Source organism: Balaenoptera physalus, assembly GCF_965194825.1.
Source record: "Balaenoptera physalus genome assembly, chromosome: 13".
Taxonomy (NCBI): domain Eukaryota; kingdom Metazoa; phylum Chordata; class Mammalia; order Artiodactyla; family Balaenopteridae; genus Balaenoptera; species Balaenoptera physalus.
In genome coordinates this window covers 87,913,034-87,935,866 of record NC_138892.1, presented here as the reverse complement: position 1 = coordinate 87,935,866, position 22,833 = coordinate 87,913,034, and the positions used below count along the sequence as shown (strand labels likewise).

Below are 22,833 nucleotides of genomic sequence, written 5' to 3'. Positions count from 1 at the left end.
TTAGGGAACAAGGAGGGGCTGGGAAGCTGGTCAAGGGACTGAGCCATCAAGGCAATCTGGAATGTTTACCAAGTCTGCACACAAAAGGGGTGGGGCTCTTTAACTTCCAGAACGAAAGTCATCAAGCTGTTCCACTGAAAACAAGAAAAATACAGTAACAACTAATGGTCATTTATTCTTACAAAGTTGTAGCCACTGGTGGGAAAACAGATTTTTGAAATTCTATCTGGTGACGTGCAATCAACACAGCTCCTGCTTCTATCCCATTCGGCTTCACTTATTTTAAACTATTGAAGATGTCCACCTCTGGGTCTTGGCAATCACTCCTCCCACTTTCAGAAATGGTAATAGCAGCACTGCTAGTTAGTCTAACATGCTACCCTGATATTTAAGACCCGGGTTCCAGCTTTTATCTGATCTTGACAGCAGTCTGGATGCGTATCTCACTTTGAAAAGACCTAAATCAGATTCTCTGAAGGTTTTTTTGAAAACTAATTTGACATTATTCAAGACCTTCCTCCCATCTCTTCTCAGAATGTGTTAATATGCAAAAGGCAACGCATTTTTACTCTTTAGTACTTGCTTGGTGTGTCAATCACCCATTCATTCCTTTATTTAAGAAACATTACTGAGTATATACTATGGCCCAGGCCCTGTACCTAATACTAGGTTTACCAAAAGAGAATAAAACAATGCCCACCCTCAGACAACCACAGAACAAAGATAAGTGTGTGACTAATTAGAACATAATTTAAAGGTCATACGTGGGGCATCCTGGCGCGGAGCGGGGCTGCAGCTCGGTCTCCCCCGCCAATCCTCCCCCTCAGGCGCCATCCCTCGCCGGCCAGGCCCCCCCCCCGACGGATCGATACGATCCACTGCGGCGCGAGCCCGGGGCAGCTCACAGGCAGCCAGAGCTCCAAGGCTCCCCGCAGCGACGTGACCGCCGAGGAGGCAGCCGGCGCTTCCCCCGCTCAGGTCAGCGGATAGGAGGACGGCCACGCGAAAAGCCATGCAGACTCATCCCCCAAAGGTGAAGGGGAGTCGCCCCCCGTGAACGGAACAGAGGAGGCAGAGGGGGCCACTGGCGATGCCATCGAGCCGGCACCCCGTAGCCAGGACGCTGAGGCCAAGCGGGAGGTCCCGCCCAAGGAGACCCCCAAGAAGAAGAAATTCTCTTTCAAGAAGCCTTTCAAATTGAGCGGCCTGGCCTTCACGAGAAATCGGAGGGAGGGGGCAGGGGATCCGTCTGCCTCGTCACCCACAGAGGAAGGGCAGGAGCAGGGGGGTCGGTGCCTGCGGAGGGGAAGGCACTGCCCAGGGGGGGAAGGCTGCCGTCACCCCTGAAAGCCAGGAGCCCCAGGCCACAGGGGAGAGGCTGGTGCTGCCTCCAAGGGAAGAGACACAGAAGAGGCAGGGCCCGGGCGCACAGCCAGCCACCGCTGGGGGCCCTACACCAGCGGGCGGGCACAATGAGTAGCTGGGTGAGGGCAGGTGGGTGATCTCTAAGCTGCAGAAAACTGCGCTGTCCTTGTGGTCACTGCCTGGACCTGGTGCCCTGGCTGCCTTCCGGTGCCCAGAAAGGAAGGGGCTGTTGCCCCCTCGCCACGTTCCCTGTCCTCTTCTTCCTCCTGTGGATTCTCCCATCATCCACCTGGTCTTCCCCTTAAGGCCGGTTGAAGATGGTCCCTTGCAGTTTCCCAAGTGAGGTTAGTGATGTGAAATGCTCCCGCCCCTGTCCCTACCTCCTTCCCTGTCCCCACCTGTGCAGAAGGCAATTGCTGGTTTTCTTCCCCAATTCTTTTCCAAGTAGGTGTTGTTTACTCCCCAAATCCCTGAGCCCCATGTAGGGGTGGCTACACTCCCAAACCCTGAGTGTCCAGCCTTCCCCTGTTGAGTTTTTAGTCTCATGCTGTGCCTAGTGGCCCCTGGGCTGGGAAGGACGCTGCCCCTGTCTAGGTTTTTATAAAGGTCTTACTCAAGTTCAAACCTCCAGCTTGTGAATCAACTGTGTCTCTTTTTTGACTTGGTAAGCAAGTATTAAGCTTTGAGGGCGAGGGGAGGTATGTGATGTGAAACAACTTCTTGTTGTCTTTTTTTTTCCCTCTCCCATTGTTGTAAATAACTTAATGGCCAAACCCCAGATTTGTAATTTTTTTTTCCCCTAACTGCTAAAACCATTCTCTTCCACCTGGTTTTACTGTAACATTTGGAAAAGGAATAAATGTCATCCTATTAAAAAAAAAAAAAATCACATGTGATCATCCCAGGGGCCATGGAAGCTGGAGGATGAAGTAGCATTTAAGTGGGTGAATATGTGTTTGTACTGGGGGAAAGGGACGCTGTTCAAGAGACTGAAAAGATTCCTAAAGGAGATGTGACTCGAAGGATAACCAACACCTTATCAAGTGGGAAAACTGTAGAAGATACAGAAAGGCAGAAAGGAAGCAGCAGAGAGCAGAGCATATTGGACGACAGAGAAGACCCCAAATGGCAGCGGCAAAGTGAATATGATGGTAACTGGAATAGCAAAGAGCAATGGGAGAGAGAGGAAACATGGGCAACATGGCGATGTTCTCCAAGTTCAAGTATGGTTAAGTATGAACACAGAAGTGTTTTTCTTTGTTGCATTAAAAAAAAAAGAAGAAATAAAAAGAAAAACAGGACTTCCCTGGTGGCGCAGTGGTTAAGAATCTGTCTGCCAATGCAGAGGACACGGGTTCGAGCCCTGGTCCGGGAAGATCCCACATGCCGTGGAGCAACTAAGCCCGTGCGCCACAACTACTGAGCCTGCACTCTAGAGCCCGCGAGCCACAACTACTGAGCCCACGTGCCACAACTACTGAAACCCCCGCGCCTAGAGCCCGTGCTCCACGAGAAGCCACCGCAATGAGAAGCCTGTGCACCACAACGAAGAGTAGCCCCCCACTCGCTGCAACTAGAGAAAGCTCATGCGCAGCAACGAAGACCCAAAACAACCAAAAATAAACAAACAAACTTATTTAAAACAAAAACAAAAACAAAAAAATCCTGTCATCTGAAATGTCCCCGTTCTAAGAGGAATTTGTAGGGCAACCTAAGACCCAGGGAACTATGTGGATAATTAGCCAAATGGGATGAACACTCAACCTCAGAGATTCTTACTTGTATACAGAAGTACACAAGTTAAATAAAAATCTGATCTGTGGTTAAGAAGGTATTTTCCCGCTAGGTCACATTGTAGGAACCTTGAGGTTTTTTGGTTGTTGTTGCTGTCTTCTTCAATTCACCAGAGCACTTTGGAGGAAACATCACGTTTCCATGCAATGTCAAAGAGATCAAATGTAAAACATGATGCAATTCTACGCTTTTTCCTCAATAATTATACTTCAATTATTTTTCTTGGAGAGAAACAGACAATTTAGTAGCTTGGCTGACAGCACCAATTTGCCAGCTTGTAAGAGTAACTGTAGGTTACTGTAGGTTCCATGCCCACAGGCACAAAATAATTGAAGAAGAAAGAGGTGGTCTTAGATTCCAAATGGATGGTCCTTTGTTACTTAACAATTTGGAGCAGATTTGGTGCTTCTGGTTTGTAGTTTAATTCAGAATCCTTGTATTATCTCATGTATCCCCTTGTTTCTTTGTTCAGTATGGAGCTCTGAACGTATCATTAGTTTTTAGTGTTACTACCATTTATACTTTACTACCTAGAGTATTAACTTCTTGGCCACAAGCACCAAGTTATATAGAGCATATACACAGGTAAGAGGAAAATGGTCTATTTCTTCTCATTTTCTGCTTCATATATAACTTTTATTTTTAAACCTTTTGATATGGTCTCACATTTAAATTTAATAAATTTGTCTTTCGTCTATATCAGTGTGCTTTGACCTCTCCAGTTTTTCGGTCACTTTTTCCACTACTCTACCACCAGCACCTGGAACTGCCTCTGGCACACAGTTTGTGCTCAATACTATGTATCTGTTGAATGAATGAATCAAAAACATTCACTTCCGTCACCTACATTCCTGGCTTCTGCAATCTTACTTTTAAAAATGCTCTTTCTGAGACCTCTTGTAATGACTTTGCATCTCACCACAAAATTGTCTTTGGGCTTCCTTTACTCATACTTTAGGGTTCTGGGGCATATATTTTGTCACCATCTCAACGGGGATGACACACATTTCTGCTTTTGCCTTCCAAAGCTTCATGATTATATCAGCTCAACACCTCTACTTAGCTTTTTCTTCTAATTCCTATTTAAGAGTTTAATTTTTCCCTCAGCCTCTTTGACTACTTTTCCTTTTCTTTTAATACATTACAACCAAATCCAGTAAGTTTAAATTTTCTTATTTCATATAATTTCTAAGAAGTAATCCTGAAATCTCCTGTTTTGTGTATTAACAAAAACTATAGACTATAGACTGAAACATGCTTTTCTGTACAATATGTTCAAGAAAATTCTCCAAAGTAATCTTTCCTTATCACTATAGCCACACTTCTTCCCCTCTTAAAAAATCTTTCAACTTCTGTTTTGGATAAAGGCTTTCACAATCTAGCCAATTATATAATTTTTTGTTCTGTTTATGTTTTTTATTGAGCAAAACACTAATAACTTATCTACTTTCATCAGATTTACCCAGACAACTCTAAAAATAAAAATACATGAACCATCCATGCAGAAATTTTTATTAAATTTCTTCGAATTACTTTGGATTGTTTCTATGTAGAAACCAACTCTGAATAAATTTTAAGTCTTCAATGTTAAGATACTCCTTTATTTAGCTTACAGAAAATTCCTATAGAACACTTCTATTGAAGAGTGTAAGACAACTCATTGGTTCTAAAAGCACAATAATTCTTTTCTTTTAATGCTATACATTTTGCATAAAAGTTGCTAAGTCTTCAAAAAATAGCATTTTCATCCAAAGTCCTCTGTAGGGACCTGCTGCTTTCCCAACCAGCTTTACATTTTTGCTTACTTTTTAAGACCCCACACCATTTGATGTCACCCAATCTATCAAACTTTATTTCACATTTCAATATGAATCTCAGCTCCCGTGGGTATTTTCACTGACTGGCAATGATGGCATCTGGGCTCAGCAAACTTTAGAACAATATCTTTTATAGGTGACCCAGGTTTACCTGGTATATGATATGTCTACCTAGAAAGACGCTTAACTGCCTGATGACATTACCGTAGATTGTTGCTCAGAAAAAATAGGCAAAACAAAGTTAGCGGTATTAAAAAATAGGTGTGCGCACTCTTTGACCTGATAATTACAATCCCAGGAATTTATCCTAAGGAAAAAATCAAGGATGCACTGTTTATAATAGTGAAAGAATTTCCAACAACTTAAATGTTCAATAATAAGACTTCTTTAAAAATTATGGTATATCAACATAGTGGAATTTAATTAAACTTTATACGTAGAATTTTAAAATTTACTGATACGAAAAAGCAAATGATTTATTAATTGAAAAAAAGCAGGTTAACAAAATTATGTACGATCCCACTGTCAGAAAAATATCTATCTAAAAATACATGAGTGCTTACAAAATACTGAAAGTTGAGATATCAAAAGTTAACTGATTTTATCTGTGATGTAATCACAGGTAATATTAGTTTTTTTCTGTGCTTTCTTCTACTTTAAAGTCTTTTCTTTTATAAGTCTGTTACACTTTTCATGAGATTTTTAAGTGTTATCAAAATTTATATACTTTTAAAAAATGTTAAGTAATTGAGTCCCTGACTATATATATATATATATATTTTTTTTTCCCCCCTTCTTTCCTTCCTTTTTTTTTTTTTTTTTTAAACTGTGTATCTTTTTTCTCATTTCTGCTTTGCTCATGCCCACACATACTATTGGGAACATCTTCCTTAAATTTAATTTGTTGACCTCAGATGGTAGCATTTACTCTCTTCTCTCCACTGAAGTATGATTTGGTTCTAGTCTTTGAATGAAAAAAAGACAGCATTTTAAAAATAGAAGCCCTTACCTGAATATCAGTCAATTTGTCCAAGATGCGGCTTGCAAGCTTAGGCCCATTCTCCATAGTTGGGATGTGTATAGTCTATGAAAGAAAACCAGACACGAAATCATTTGAGGATATTCATGTACACAGTAACAAGAAGTAAGAAACTCAGCAATTTTACTGAAATAAGGAATGGCACTATGGTAACCTCATTATGGATGCTAGCTCCTTATGCCAAAGACTCTTTTCTATTCTGAATTTGAATAAAAATGAACTAGCCAGTGATAGGTTGTTCGTTTCCTACCAACTGATGTCAGGGCACAACTGGTTTATACGTCAGCCTTCAGGCTGATTTGAGGAACCAATGAGAAGCAGGGGTACCTAGAATAGGGGCTAAACTTAAAGAACCCTACCTCTTCCAGCATCCTGAGAACCTACGAGGATGAATGATTAGCCTCCACATCTAACCCTCTTGGCAGGGAATGAGACCTCAAAAGATAGTGTGCGGCAAATTAAAGCAAGTCATTTCAGGGACATAAATTGAAGCAAGTCCATGTCTTCACAAAAGGGGCTGCCAAATCTGTCTGTTCTAAGCCAAACTTCCAGGGGCCACAAATTCCACAAAGTTGGACAGCATGGTTAAATTCGGGGCACAGAGATTTTATGTGCCCTAATTTATACTTTGAGTCATGCCCATTCATGCCTCGCTGGCTTGCAGGCTTTTGATAGTTGGATTTTAGTAGAGAGTCCGTACTCTTACTTTTCTTATTATGCCCTTTAGGATAATAGGATAATTCGATGTACCTTTTGGTTCTGAATGGCCCCCTAAGACAAAACCATAAAAATGTGTTAAACTTTATTAACTTACTTCTAGAGGAGAAGTAATAATTGGACTTTAAAAATCTGACCTAATGACAATTTTAGTTCATTTAAAAAGTGGACTGATAATATATTACCTAGATATTACCATAGTAAAATGTGAAACTAGCTTTATAATCAGTGTAAGCATTCACATATAATAGAATAATTCATCTCCCTTGAAAAATCAATCTGTAGATGGAATTATGTCAGGAGCCAAGTTTGAAAATCTCAAGCAATGAAGCAACCACCATTAAAATTAGCAGGAAAAAGAAAAAAATCAATCCACCCAGCTGAGGAAAAAATAATTATAATGTTGAATTTAAAAACCAATAGAATAGAGATAAACCTATGCACATATGGTCACCTTATCTTTGATAAAGGAGGCAAGAATATACAATGGAGAAAAGACAGCCTCTTCAATAAGTGGTGCTGGGAAAACTGGACAGCTACATGTAAAAGAATGAAATTAGAACACTCCCTAGCACCATACACAAAAATAAACTCAAAATGGATTAAAGAAATAAATGTAAGGCCAGACACTATCAAACTCTTAGAGGAAAACATAGGCAGAACACTCTATGACATACATCACAGCAAGATCCTTTTTGACCCACCTCCTAGAGAAATGGAAATAAAAACAAAAATAAACAAATGGGACCTAATGAAACTTAAAAGCTTTTGCACAGCAAGGGAAACCATAAACAAGATGAAAAGATAACCTCAGAATGGGAGAAAATATTTGCAAATGAAGCAATTGACAAAGGATTAATCTCCAAAATATACAAGCAGCTCATGCAGCTCCACATCAAAAAGACAAACAACCCAATCCAAAAATGGGCAGAAGACCTAAATAGACATTTCTCCAAAGAAGATATACAGATGGCCAACAAACACATGAAAGGATGCTCAACATCACTAATCACTAGAGAAATGCAAATCAAAACTACAATGAGGTATCACCTCACACCGGTCAGAATGGCCATCATCAAAAAATCTACAAACAATAAATGCTGGAGAGGGTGTGGAGAAAAGGGAACCCTCTTGCACTGTTTGTGGGAATGTAAACTGATACCGCCACTATGGAGAACAGTATGGAGGTTCCTTAAAAAACTAAGAATAGAGCTACGTTATGATACAGCAATCCCACTACTGGGCATATACCCTGAGAAAACCATAATTCAAAAAGACACAGGCACCCCAATATTCACTGAGACACTACTTACAATAGCCAGGACATGGATGCAACCTAAGTGTCCACTGACAGATGAATGGATAAAGAAGATGTAGCACATATATACAATGGAATATTACTCAGCCATAAAAAAAAAATGAAATTGAGTTATTTGTAGTTAGGTGGATGGACCTAGAGTCTGTCCTACAGAGTGAAGTAAGTCAGAAAGAGAAAAACAAATACTGTATGCTAACACATATATATGGAATCTAAAAAAAAAAAAAAAGGTCATGAAGAACCTAGGGGCAAGACGGGAATAAAGACACAGACCTACTAGAGAATGGACTTGAGGACATGGGGAGGGGGAAGCGTAAGCTGGGACAAAGTGAGAGAGTGGTAGTGTATATATGGACATATATACACTACCAAATGTAAAATAGATAGCTAGTGGGAAGCAGTCGCATAGCACAGGGAGATCAGCTCGGTGCTTTGTGACCAGCTAGAAGGGTGGGATAGGGAGGGTGGGAGGGAGGGAGACACAAGAGGGAAGAGATATGGGGATATATGTATATGTATAGCTGATTCACTTTGTTCTAAAGCAGAAACTAACATACCACTGTAAAGCAATTATACTCCAATAAAAATGTCCAAACCCCCCCCCCAAAAAAACCAATAGAAGGGACTTCCCTGGTGGCGCAGTGGTTAAGAATCTGCCCGCCAATGCAGGGGACACAGGTTCGAGCCCTGGTCTGGGAAGATCCCACATGCCTCGGAGCAACTAAGCCCATACGCCACAATTACTGAGCCTGTGCTCTAGAGCCCATGAGCCACAACTACTGAAGCCCACGGGCCTAGAGCCCGAGCTCTGCAACAAGAGAAGCCACTGCAATGAGGACCCACTCGCCGCAACAAGAGAAAGCCCACGTGCAGCAATGAAGACCCAATGCAGCCAAAAACAAAAATAAAACAAAACAAACCAAACAAAAACCCAAAAAACCAACAGAATTTTTATTTATTATGAGCAATTTAAGCCAATTCACATTATAAAAATAACGCCCACATGCCTCTGAATTATGAAGTTAGATGATGATGTTAATCATAAGTATTGGAGCTGTGTTGTAAAGAGGAAAGTAAAAAAACTAACAAGAAAATGGATGTACAGCACATATAAACAAGATTAATTTACTAGGAGGAAATTTCTTCTAACTAAATGCTTGAATTCCTTCTGAGAGATTTTAGTAAATGCATCAGGTTTGCCAAATGAAAATTTTTTATGAAGTGGTCTAATTAATAATGATGATGGGCTTCCTTGGTGGCGCAGTGGTTGAGAGTCTGCCTGCCAATGCAGGGGACACGGGTTCGAGCCCTGGTCTGGGAAGATCCCACGTGCCGCGGAGCAACTGGGCCCGTGAGCCACAATTACTGAGCCTGCGCGTCTGGAGCCTGTGCTCCACAACAAGAGAGGCCGCGATAGTGAGAGGCCCACGCACCGCGATGAAGAGTGGCCCCCACTTGCCGCAACTAGAGAAAGCCCTCGTACAGAAACGAAGACCCAACGCAGCCATAAATAAATTAAAAAAATAATAATAATGATGATGACGATGATGAAGATGAAAAATGTAGGAGTTGATCATTCAAATGAGTTTTCTTTAATAATTTGCTATTCCTACTCTAGTAGTTTAGAAGTACTTTTGGAAACCAGAGACTGAAATTTCACTTACTTGTAAAACCTTCCTTAGTGAGATGATAGAAAGAAATGAGTGTAAGTCTATTGGTACATCTCCAATCCCTAAACTGATGTAAAGCAGGTACGATAACGAAGGACAAAACTGTTGGAGCTTACGGGAAACCACTGGAAAGATGAGTAAGTCATTTGCTAACACAAGTTCATCGGGACAAACTGCCACAGTTCACAGAACGCCAAGTTATTTAAAAAATCCTTTGCATCCTGGGTCCAACTAGCACTTTGTCCACATATTTAAAGAAATAAATTATAGGCAAATGTTTGAAAATGATAGGAAGTGAAGAAACAGTGTCTCACCTCACCCTTGTACAGTATATTCGAAACTGGACAAACAACACAGGCGGTACCAGAACCAAACATCTCCCTCACGCGGTTCTCCTCCACGGCTGTGGTCAGGTCGTCCATGGTGAGGTACCTCTCTGACACCTTAAATTCTCCCTGTTTGGAATAGAAATAAAAATAAATATATTTTTAAGGAAAAGGCATACAAAAAATGCCCTGTGGTATGGACCATTCTACTTTACATTCTGACTGAACTCAGATAATGTCATAATTGTCCTTAGAGGGAAAGCTGGAGAGATCGACACCATCTTATTGAGAAACACACTGAGATGCTAAGCAACCTACTCCAAGGTCACAGCATCTTTAAATGAGATGAGCAGAATATAAAATATAAGATCAGCATGATAAGAGTATATGGTATGTTTTAATACATGCCTGCTTTTCTGCCTTTTATTTGTTATCATGGCCTAAGTCTCACAAGCTGATGCACCCCAAGTGCTACTTAATGTGTATTCTAAACCCTATTTATCATAAGAGAAAATATATTATCCAGTATTAATAATTATAGCTACCATTTATCGAGCATCCACCACACGCCACGTTCTCTAATTTTTAAGGTGGGTATTATCATCCCCATTTTACAGATGAGGAAATTAAAGTTCAAGGAGGCTGAGTGACACCCCGAAGGCCACACAGCTAGTAAATGGCAGAAACTGGATTTGAACTCAGGTCTGATAATGACTGGCTCCAAATTTGGTCCTCTTTCTACTGTTTCTTTTATGGAGTAGAAACAGAGACTGAATTTAAATATCTGAAACATTTCATTACTTTAAAACATAGATAGTGTATTTGGACTTTATTTGAGAAATTACATTGTATATTTTTTCTTCCTAAATTCACTGATTCAGTCGACTTTATAGCAGCAATCCTCTTCCTTCTCTCTGATGCTGTATTAGGTTGAGTTTCATCATAGAAAGCTGAACTATTTATTTGCTCAAGGATAGGAAGTGGGAAAAAAAAATCTGATGCTTTTAAGCTATGTTTAAACTATCTGTTTAATACTCATTCTTTAATCTGTTTAACTCTCATTCTCCTGTGTTAGTGGTTAAAGTTCAAAGCTTGTCAGGAGGCTATTTGAATTAAGGGCAACAAAGAATGAATACATTTTTTTTAATAAGATGAGAGTATTTTTTAAAATCTACAAATCCACAACAGATAAAAATGGAAATCACAGCCCTTGGCAAGGTTCAAAACATTAGAAGAAGAATGCATCATGCTGTAAGTATATTTGGAAGGGTAGGGAAATATGCCTGCAACAGAAATATGGCTCTTTGTAAGTTTCAACCTATCTCAGTCTGCAATTGCAATTAAGATGTACAAAGGTAAATAAATAAATAAATAAATTCCAGAAAATCAGCCAAGTGAGAACAAGCTGAGGTCTGCGTTGTGGAAAAGAAAAGAAAAGAAAAGAAATCTCTTGTACATAAACAGAATTCTTTTTACTCTGCTCACCCTCACTTATTTTTGGACAATTTCCCCTATCTGGCAAATAGTGGTGACCCCCCGCATGCCTCTTGGCATTTATGTCTCACAGTTTTAAAAATAAATTATAGCTAAGGAGTCAGGAAGAAACTTCCTCCATAATAACCTATTTTTCATGCTAGCAAATCATTAGCGTGGGGGAATTTCCACTTGGAACTTCTCATCAAACCTTCTGTACTTGGTTGATTTTTCTCTTTAATAAAACAAAAATTACTGAGCTTGGAAAATACATCTTTCCAATTGAAAACACAATTAGGACAGGGCAAGCTGTTTGAAATTATACCAACAGTTTGTAAATGTCATGCCCAATGTGCCAGCCAGCATGTGGCAGTTGGGTCTTGTCTACTTCAGGGTTTTGTAGAATTATTTATAGCACATTTTCTCTATTTCCAAAGCCTTTTCCAGAGAAACTGTACTCTCGTAGATGTGTGTGTTTCTAAACATTTGCCCTATTAGCACTGTTTGACCACAGTCTGCTCAAAGCCTTTTCTTGTCCCTTGGAGACCATTTCAATACATGGGTCAAAAGTCCCATCCAGGAACCTTTGCCAGATTAATCAACTCATTCAACATTCATCTTGAATATGCTAAGTCATTTCCAATACCGAATGGTTTAACACACGTGGCTGTGTCACTTGAATCACAAAGGCTACTGAAAACAACTTTACATTTGCTTGAATGTTTAGATTTTAAAATAAGCATGTATGTGAATTTGGGAGGACAGGGGGCAGGAAGGAGGGAGAAAGAAGGCAGCGAAACTAATAATGTCATGTTAGTAAGCATTTATATGTCACTAAAATTCTTTAACTTCTAGCACAGTTACACTGGAATAAATAGAGGAAGGGAAGGACTACGTACCACTGCCATTTGGAAACAGCACACTCCGACTTGAAAAGTTAAAGGCTGGCGAAAAGGAAGCGCTCGTAGGATAAGCCAGAAGAGTCGGTAGGAGACACCTGGTATAAAGCTTGGGACTAATACTAGAATACTTCTTCACTAGGACGACCTGCTAAACTAGTTTCTGCCTGCCCTCCCTACAAACAATACTTACTTGATAGTCTCGCCAAGACAGTCCTTCTAGAAGAGTTCTTTTCACTCAAGTTAAGATTTAAAGATTAGACAGCACTGGTTGGAACTACAGGATATTATTTCAACACTAAGCTGGACTTATTTTGATTACTTTTTGTTCCATGCTTATAAAAGTGGTTCATGTCAAAGGCACCCACCCACTTGTGTGCCAGGTCCAGGATGCTCTGCCTCGTCACTCCTGGAAGAATGATGCCATCTAGCGGAGGAGTTGCCAGTTCTTCCTCTGTCAATTAGAAATTGGAATAGTTTCAAACTTTATTAGCCGTGCCTTTTATCAACAGCCATTAAAAAAAAAAAAAGCTTCTTGCAATTTTGCTGGTAATAAACATGAAAAGGAGGTCACTGTTCTGCATTGTCAAATTTTCCAAATCAACTCATACTTCAGGTGGATCCTCATGTTTAAAAAAAAAAAAAGGAACAAGAAAGGAAATCAGTCATCCTACCATCTTCGATTTACCCTTCACCTGTGAAAAATGAGATGGCTTCCCTCTAACAAACAGTAAGAGTTATAAAATACTCTTAAGAGGAACATTCCAAAGTCAAAATTTACCTTAGTGGACTAAAGCTGGTTAGTAATTAGGATAATGTAGAGAGACCCTTACTCAGAAACACTGGGCATTACCGAACCTTCTATGAATACTGTGGAGAAACCCAGCCCTAAGAGGTGCGCGTGCCCACTCAGGCCATCACTGCTCCCACACTGGCCTTCGACAAGTCTCTCCAGAGTGATTTTCAAGTCTGGTGAAGTATCCACATCAAATATGGAGATGTTGACTTCACCCTCTGAGATTCAGACGTAATGGGCTCAGGCGTGTATATGGCTAACAAAGAAATAATAAAGAAAGAAGGGGCTTCCCTGGTGGTGCAGCGGTTAAGAATCCGCCTGCCAATGTAGGGGACACGGGTTCGAGCCCTGGTCCGGGAAGATCCCACATGCCGCAGAGCAACTAAGCCCGTGCGCCACAACTACTGAGCCTGCGCTCTAGAGCCTGCAAGTCACAAGTACTGAGCCCGCAAGCCTAGAGCCCGTGCTCTGCAACAAGAGAAGCCACGGCAATGAGAAAGCTGCGCACCGCAACAAAGAGTAGCCCCCGCTCGCCACAACTAGAGAAAGCCTGCACGCAGCAACGAAGACCCAATGCAGCCAAAAATAAATAAATAAAATAAATAAATTAAAAAAAAAAAAAAGGAAAAAAAGAAATCCAAAAAACCCAAAATAACACTCCACGGGTGACTCACAGACCCAAGGCCCAGACACTGGTCTACTCTGAGAATGACCGCAGACACTCCCAACCGTGGCAAGGGCTGGCATTATGACCAGTCTGCAGGAGTCAGTGTGGTCTGCCGGCCACAAAGCCTCCTTACAGAAGGATGCCTCTCGTACTCAACATCCGCCCTCCTCCTCACCCAGGAAGCTGAATCTAGTGAGAAATTCAAACCTTCCACCATCACTTTATATACATGTTGAGCCTGGTAACAGATGATGGGTTGCCCAGCATGTGTCTGCAGAGGAATTCACAAGGATGCTGGAAAGGGCCACCGGGTAGCTAAAGCAGTGTAGAGATCAGTCTTTGAGCTCCAAAGCCATTTGATGCAGGCAAAAAAGACTTTAGAAATCACCTAGTGCAATCCTTATTTTATAGAAGGAGAAACCGAGGCCCTAAAAACATAAGTGACTTGCCAAGGTTGGTGACACTGGGGGACAGTCAGGACCAGAGCCTAAGTCTCCCAACACTGTGGCCACCGCCCTTTCTTTCGTAAACTGTGGTCTGAGCTCACCCGCTCCACTGTGGCCACATCAGACATCCTCAACAACCCAGCTCTCTGGAAGACCAAAACTCTTATGTTCATTCCTGTGTCCCCAAAACTCAGCAATGTGCCTGGCCCTGAGTGGTATGTAATAAATGTTTTTGAATAAGAAAATAAATGAATAATCCTTTTTGCTAGGATACAGCAGTATGATTTCTTTGAATTTTATTTCTAAAAATCATCTGCCGAAAATCACTTCTCGAAGAAAATTTGTTCTTGGCAATGTTCTTAGGGCTACTTTTTGTCTTGTTTACAAGTGTCTGTCTCAAAATAAACATGTGTTTTGCAATAGCAAGCTAGCTGGATATATAAATGTATAGATCTATATGTGTGTACACGTATGCATACACACTGCACACATACAGACAAACACTTCTAGTGTTCCCAAACGGGACCTTTCCTAATACTTGCTGAGCTCTAAGACGGCATAAAGTTAAATGAAAACAGCGGCCCCTCATGTGCAAATGCAGTTTTGTGAAATATATTTAACACCCAAAACTGTAACCACTAGCCTGAGGTCAAGGAACAGAACATCTGCTTCTCTGGTTGCCAGACAGAGATGATGACATGACAACATTTGGGTGAGAAATATTCATTTTCCTCCTGCAACCACAAACATGCTTACAAGAGCCAAAACGGGCTCCAGATTGCTCAACAGGAGGAAAAGAGAGCCTACAAATGAAGCTCGTTCTTGACAGAGAAATCATTTTGGGGAGATGAAGGATTTAGAAGCAATAACAGCGGGATTCATCTGTGACTTCCCAAATTCAAGCACTACTGGGAACCAGGAATACCCCAAACACCATCAGCACAATTCTTCATTCGTTCAACAATATATACTGAGTGTCTAACAGTATCAGTGCCGTTGGCTGTTCTAAGCACCAGGGATACAGCAGTGAACCAAGCCGACGTAACTCCTTGCTTACTTTCTAACAGGCAGAGGCCAACAATTATATTAAATTGTATGTCAGATGATGGAGGCAAAAAAGGGGGAAGGCGATAGGGAGTGCTGGGGGAGAGAGTTTAAGATTTGTATTAAGGTATCCAGGGAAAGCCTTACTGAGAGTGGGGTATGCGGCAAAGCCTTGAAGGAGGGGAGCGAGCAGTCATGCGGGAAGAGTACGCCAAGCAGAGGCGGTGTAAATGCCTCCCAAACCAACTGTGAACTCAACCACAACAACTGAGTCTTACTCTCAAGGTAGCTCCAGTGTCTGGTACAAGATAAAACTGTTTTCTCAACAGTGACTAGCAAGTGTGTGTGTTAAATTACTCATCAACGGAATAAAAAAGGAGAATTCGGGGCCGTGCAACCTTACAACCAGGGCTGCTGTTACTGGAATCAGAACCCACATGAATAGATAACCAACAAGGACCTACTACTGTACAGCACGAGGAACTATACTCAGTATTCTGTAATAACCTATAAGGGAAAAGAATCTGAAAAAGAATATATATATACACACACACACATATATATGTATATATAACTGAATCACTTTGTGGTACACCTGAAACTAACACAACATTGTAAATCAGCTATACTTCAATTTAAAAACAAAAATAAGAGCTCGAGGCTTTTCAGGGCATGAGCCACCTCTCTCCTTGCACGGCCTTGCAATAAATCTCTCTCTGCTTCAAAAACAAAAACAAAAACAAACAAAACAAAAAACCACATGAGTTTCAGGCCAAGTGCCACAAAACAGTGCACAGCCCTGTGGCAGCCACTTTGTCCCAAAGGAGCAGTGAGAGTGGGTGCTCATGGGAAGAGCTCTGCTTTTGGTAAATTTGGGGAAGGGGGGAAGAAAATCAATATTTTTCTGATTTTCAACTCAATATTATTCTTTGTATTTTCCTAAAGCCACGCGGTATACATCAAAGTTACGGGGAGTTGCTTCAATGTCTTTTTTTTTTTTAAGCCCAAAGGTTATTCCTGACATTCTACTTACTTCTCTCAGAGTACTGTTCAAACATTTATTCCATTTCCTTTCTCCTTCCTTCAAATTTTATCTGATCTGGCAGGTGAACAGCCTCAAATTGAAGGAGGATCGTCACATTAAAACTAAAGTTATCTCAGGCAACCATAACCTGAAGAGTAACTCTTAAGGTCTTGTATATTTTATAAGAGCCAGAGACAAATTCATTCATTTGTCTTCTGACTTTTAAAAGCCATGGTGGAAGTGGTTCATGATTACTGTTTGCATAAGGGGTCATTTTTCACCAGGACAGTTTCTGGTGTTTCTGGTGAAATCATGTAGCTCTGATTCAGACTGTGCTTAAATCCTGACGTCTCCCATCCATAAATAAGGATGGTGCCACTTCTGTATGATGTAACTGGTTTTGTCTGGGGTTGTGTGGGTTTTCTGGGGGGTGGGGATGCCAGTGGGCAAGTGGAAAGAATGAGTTCAATCAATTTATTATCTCCTAAGTAATACTGCCTGTCCAACACTGGCTGTCAACTTTCAAGCACGGCTTTTGATACAGGTCATAGAAAATAACTCAAATTTAGAAATCACAAATATTCCAGTACATATTTTGTTTTTCAAGAGTGTCAAGTACAAACAGCAGGTGTGGAAGAATGAGCATGATCTATACCTGGCTTTTCATATGCTAAGGATTATCAATGGTCAACCCCAGGACATGGTGTACTCACTACACCTTCTGTTTATTCTAACTCTGACTGAACTATAAGGCTCATCTTATAACTCTCTGCAAGTAATGCTCAAATTAGCTCTGAAGTCAGCCACATTTGAATCACCATTTTCCTCTATTTGTAGCCAAATAACAAAAGAGCAATAGAGGCTACTATAGCTGCTTTAAAATTAAAATTTCATTTAAAATTTTAATTAAAACCAATCCCGAGACTTCACAAGTATTTAGAAACTTATCATTTTACATTTCTAGTCGCAACACTCAGTACTGTGAAATGAACAGCCTAAGAATGTAAACAGGCCTAAAAATGTTCTTAAATTTTTTGATTATTAAAATTCTAATGAAAATAAATGCAAATATATGTATTTTTCCCTCCATTATTGGGAAAAATACCATTTAATCTAATACCATAGACTTTGCCAAAACATCACCGAACTGCTGTGGTCTCTGCCAACTAATTAAAAAAAATAATCACAAAGAGGGATAAAGTGAGCATTCAGGATATTAAAGGTAACAAAGATGTACTGATTTTTACAGTAGACATATATTAATAGTCTCGAATGAACCAGAATCTAAATACAATACCCAAATAGATCGATCTATCCTTAAAAATAGTGTTCTTCATTCAAATTGAGCTCCAGAGTAAATCTGGAAGGCTTCTAATGTATTGTCAAAATATGCAGAAAGAGCAATGACTGTTAAATGAATTACGACAAGAGAGTACACTCAATTTCGTATCAGTAGAAACAGTAGACTGTGTTTATTACTACAGCATTTTATACATAGTATATGGTAAATAACCACTGAATTGATCTGAGAACCATCTCCAAATGCAAGGGATTTCAGATAGGAAAAATGATAAGATGGTAAAGGGAATAAGGCAGCATATCTTCAAACTGTGGAGATTTAAATTCCTTCAGTTGGGACTTCCCTGGTGGCGCAGTGGTTAAGAATCCACCTGCCAATGCAGGGGACACGGGTTCGAGCCCTGGTCTGGGAAGATCCCACATGCCGCGGAGCAACTAAGTCCGTGTGCCACAACTACTGAGCCTGTGCTCTAGAGCCCGCGAGCCACAGCTACTGACCCCTCATGCCACAACTGCTGAGGCCCGCGTGCCTAGAGCCTGTGCTCTGCAGCAGGAGAAGCCACTGCAATGAGAGGCCCGCGCACCACAACGAAGAGTAGCTCCCGCTCGCCACAACTAGAGAAAGCCCGAGCGCAGCAACGAAGACCCAATGCAGCAATAAATAAACAAACAAACAAGTAAATAAATAAATTCCTTCAGTTGACATCTCCGTAGTAAGTACATCTAAAGCCAAAAAACAAAAACAAAATTCAAAATCTTTATAAATGCTATAAACTTAAACTCATGTTTACTTCGACAGCAAAAGCACAGAATTTCTTAGATTTTGCAAGCGTGCTACTTATTCTCTTGTTCTAAGGTTCTAGTTCTTTTCTTTCCAGTCCCACTGAAAATGACTGAAAAAGAGCCAAGAGCTGAAATCTGAGTGGATTACCTCCATCTTCATTTATCCAGTAAAGAAAAAGATTCATTGTTCCAACTTCAGTTATCTGATTATCCTCTCCATAGAGCCACAGAACCTGCTGGCACGCGTTATCCATTGCTTCACATTGGGCAAAGAGAGATGAGCCATAATTCCTTTTAAGAAAGAGGAAACATACTGATTATGACTATAATTATGACTGATTATGACGATACTTCAGCCCCTACCTCCCAGTAAGTCTTTAATTCACGTGTGGATGTATTCAATGTACTATGTTTTTAATAATATATACTCTCTAGTTAACTGCATAATATTAAAGGAAACCCATTAGAGAACCTAAATGGTCTAATTGCACTCATTTGAGAAAGAGAGAGCAAAGAAAAATCATGGAATTCTAACTTGAAAAGTTAGAACACAGGGAAATAGACAAGTTAACAACAGTTAAAACTTATTGAGTATTTTTTTCACATACCAATCAATTTTACATGAATTATTTCATTTAAACCCCACATCAACACTGTGAGTTAGCCACGATCATTATTTCCATGGTTCAGATGAGAAACTGAGGCTTAGAGAAGTAACTACTATCAAGTTACAGCTATTAATTAGCAGAACACCAACCCTGTGCTCTGAGACCTTTCAGATAACCAAGAAACGCCTAATGTCCAATGTCTAAATTCCCTAAAAGGTGAGACAAGATGTTAAAAATCCTGATTTTAACCAAAAGTATTCCAAAAGCCTGTTTTTCTCAACCAGCACTATTCACCTTGGATTACTCAAAATCAAAGGAACATGACATATCTTCCTGGAATGACAATGTAGTTTAGTAGTTTATTCATTCATTCATTCATTTGTTACCTGACTCCTAGGAGAAGTTTAAGTAAACCTGTCAGGGGAACACTTTCCTCTGTGAATCAGAGTGTAAGATACAATTGACATTTAACACACACACACACACGGCCCGTGGAGAATAAACTCAAACTACAGAGATAAGAAACTTAAATATCTTGGAATTGACATTTTTTAAGAAGATATATTTTCACAAATGGTCTATCATTTGGAAGGAGAACTGAATTCTAAACTAAAAAGAAATAGTAACGTTCTTTATACCTTAAAATTTCCTTTGGAGGGTGGGAGGGAGACGCAAGAGGGAAGAGATATGGGGGACATATGTATATGTATAACTGATTCACTTTGTTATAAAGCAGAAACTAACACACCATTGTAAAGCAATTATACTTCAATAAAGATGTTAAAAAAATAAATTTCATTTGGCATGGGCAGATTCATTCGTAACGATGCCTAGCTCTCTCACTGTCCTCATTAATGAGTTCTCCAATTTTATGTTGCTTTAGGAGAAAAGGAAGTAATATTTTAAATTTATCTTTTATTAAACTTAAATGGGAAAATTATGGTGTATAATACAAAATATGAATCAATGTTTTAGATAAAACATGAGAGTCCTCAAATAAATGTGATGCTTGCTTGCCTTTCTATGCCCCTGGTTATATAAATTCACTTTCCTTGGCTTTCAGAGGATATTAGCAAACAAGTTTGAGAAGCACTGCCATATGACACTCAGGCCTAGGAAATAAACCCTAGACCCACCTCGGACTATGAAGCCCCCAGAAGTACACAGAAATAATCAAACCTATAACAATAACTGCTACAAAGCATTAATGTTACCTTCTACAAAATACCCACCTAGGCCTTTTAATGATCTCTTTTACATCTGGGCAAGATTAAAAACTATAGTATTGTCTAACTCAAAGTGTAAGGTAAGCACAAAAGCCATATATCATAGTGGCTACGTGCCATTCTCATCTGCACACGTACTCTTCCCACTATATTCTCTTTGGCTCTTCCCACGGAGCCAAGTCATTCTGCTTGGGTTGACAATCATAGCGTCTTGTCCTGCCACAACTGAACAAAAGGGTGGGCAAGTAACTAAGCTGCTCATAAGTTCTTCTTTGAGTTCATTCACTCATTCATTTTAATGTATGAAACCTGAAAGATGTATTTTCTCCCCCCTTTTTTTTTTTTTAATAAATTTATTTATTTATTTATTTTTGGATGTGTTGGGTCTTAGTTTCTGTGCAAGGGCTTTCTCCAGTTGCGGCAAGTGGGGGCCACTCTTCATCGTGGTGCGCGGGCCTCTCACTGTCGTGGCCTCTCCTGTTGCGGAGCACAGGCTCCAGATGCGCAGGCTCAGTAGTTGTGGCTCACGGGCCTAGTTGCTCCGCGGCATGTGGGATCTTCCCGGACCGGGGCACGAACCCGTGTCCCCTGCATTGGCAGGCGGATTCCTAACCACTGCGCCACCAGGGAAGCCCTTTTCTCCCTTTGAGAGTAGTGGCAGCTTGTGTGCTAGGATGTAAGCCTGGGTCTACTGTGTCCATAATCACCAGCCTTCAAAGGAGAAGGCTTCTGAAGTAGGAGAGCCCTAAGTTAACACATAGCCAGAAGCTATGACAAGAGACGCAGGTAGGATGGAAGCAGAGGGAAAGGGAGGGAAGAGAGATTGGGGAGGAAGCAGAATGGGCAGGACACAGGCAAGGGCAGAAGAAACCTGGCAACAATGATTTGAGCTCCTATTAGTCCACAGCTACCGTCCTACTTACATGAGCCAATCAATCCCTTCTCTGCTTAAGATGGTTTGAGCTGGTTTTCTGACTTGTAACTCAAAGACTATTGACTAATAACTAAACTATTCTAGAAAGCTATGGGAAATAGGCATCATACTATAGGGCTATTGCAATCTGCGGCATGAAAGGGTTTACTCAATCCAAGGTGTTAAGATTCCTTTAAAAGACCCTCAATATGTATACTTCAAAACACAGGTAATAAAATGTAAATTATCGGTCAATCTGGAGATGACACAATTTTGATATGCAGGAGGCTTTCGTTTTTAATGGCAAATAGGCCATAACTGAGTTAAATCATGAGTACTTTTTAATGAGTATAAACCAGGCTGCAGGGGGAGTCTGGTAGAAAGAGCATGGGTTTGGAGCCAGCAGGCCCAGATGCAGCTCTTTTACTTCTACTATTGGGTTATAAATGAACTAAAGCAAGTCAGTTCATATTTTGCAACACTGAATTCATCTGGCAAGTAAAAATACTTGCTTGATATACTGCATAGATTGTTTGGCAAAAATAAAATAATAAAAGTTAAGAAACACGCTATATAAGCCTGTTATATCCTAATGGAATTAAGGTTTTTTAATGACTATTTTAATTGACTTTTCTCTAGTTCATAAAATAAAATTGTTGAGACAAACATCTGAAAATAAAGAAACAATTTCTCTCTCCTAAGTATAATGCCCTTTGGTCTGTTCAAAAGCACATAGAGAATTTTCAGTGTGAATATCTAGCCTTTCAAAGAAACTTCTAGGGCTTCCCTGGTGGCTCAGTGGTTGAGAATCCGCCTGCCAATGCAGGGAACATGGGTTCGATCCCTGGTCCGGGAAGATCCCACATGCCGCGGAGCAACTAAGCTCATGCACCACAACTACTGAGCTTGCGCTCTAGAGCCCACGAGCCACAACTACTGAGCCTGCGTGCCACCACTACTGAAGCTCGTGTGCCTAGAGCCTGTGCTCCGCAACAAGAGAAGCCTCCGCAATGAGAAGCCTGCGCACCGCAACGAAGAGTAGCCCCCGCTCGCCACAACTAGAGAAAACCCGCGCACAGCAATGAAGACCCAATGCAGCCAAAAATAAACAAATAAATAAATAAATAAATTTATTAAAAAAAAAGAAACTTCTAAAAACAAACATACACTTCTGAGAGTATGGTTGAATCAAAACCATGGCTTCCCAGCATCATAAAGCTACTTGGGCAGGAAAAAGAATTAAAGACCCCAACTGTTTCAGTGCATTGAAAGGAAACGGAGTATTTATTTATAGGTGGTGTTTTTCCCCAAACACAAGTGTGTATCAAAATTCTCTCTCAGGACTTCGCTGGTGGCGCAGTGGTTAAGAATCCGTCTGCCAATGCAGGGGACACGGATTTGATCCCTGGTCTGGGAAGATCCCACACGCTATGGGGCAACTAAGCCCGTGCACCACAACTACTGAGCCTGAGCCACAACTACTGAAGCCCGCGCGCTCTGGGGCCCGCGTGCTGCAACTACTGGGCCCGCCTGCTGCAACTACTGGGCCTGCCTGCTGCAACTACTGAAGCTCGTGCACCTAGAGCCCGTGCTCTGCAATAAGAGAAGC

At 40.7% G+C, this 22,833-nt stretch overlaps 1 protein-coding gene, 1 long non-coding RNA gene and 1 pseudogene across 9 annotated transcripts in view; 2 read left to right on the top strand and 1 right to left on the bottom strand.

Moving 5' to 3' along the window:
* The window catches only part of BCAT1 (branched chain amino acid transaminase 1), a 111,331-nt gene that overhangs the window by 9,073 nt on the left and 79,425 nt on the right, over positions 1–22,833 (bottom strand). For all 7 annotated transcript variants that reach the window (XM_082419830.1, XM_082419832.1, XM_082419834.1 and 4 more), the window contains 4 exons: positions 18,626–18,768; positions 12,787–12,872; positions 10,035–10,175; positions 5,986–6,060 (listed from right to left, as the gene is read on the bottom strand). In XM_082419830.1, coding sequence (XP_082275956.1) covers positions 5,986–6,060; positions 10,035–10,175; positions 12,787–12,872; positions 18,626–18,768 — 445 coding nt within the window. The remainder of the gene's footprint in view (positions 1–5,985; positions 6,061–10,034; positions 10,176–12,786; positions 12,873–18,625; positions 18,769–22,833) is intronic.
* On the top strand, positions 642–5,937 carry LOC309641293 (MARCKS-related protein pseudogene; annotated as a pseudogene). The gene is made up of 2 exons: positions 642–727; positions 828–5,937. The product of its transcript is annotated as an MARCKS-related protein pseudogene (transcript).
* On the top strand, positions 18,818–22,003 carry LOC309640726. The gene is made up of 2 exons (XR_014252361.1): positions 18,818–20,629; positions 20,944–22,003. It is a non-coding gene; the product is annotated as an uncharacterized lncRNA (long non-coding RNA).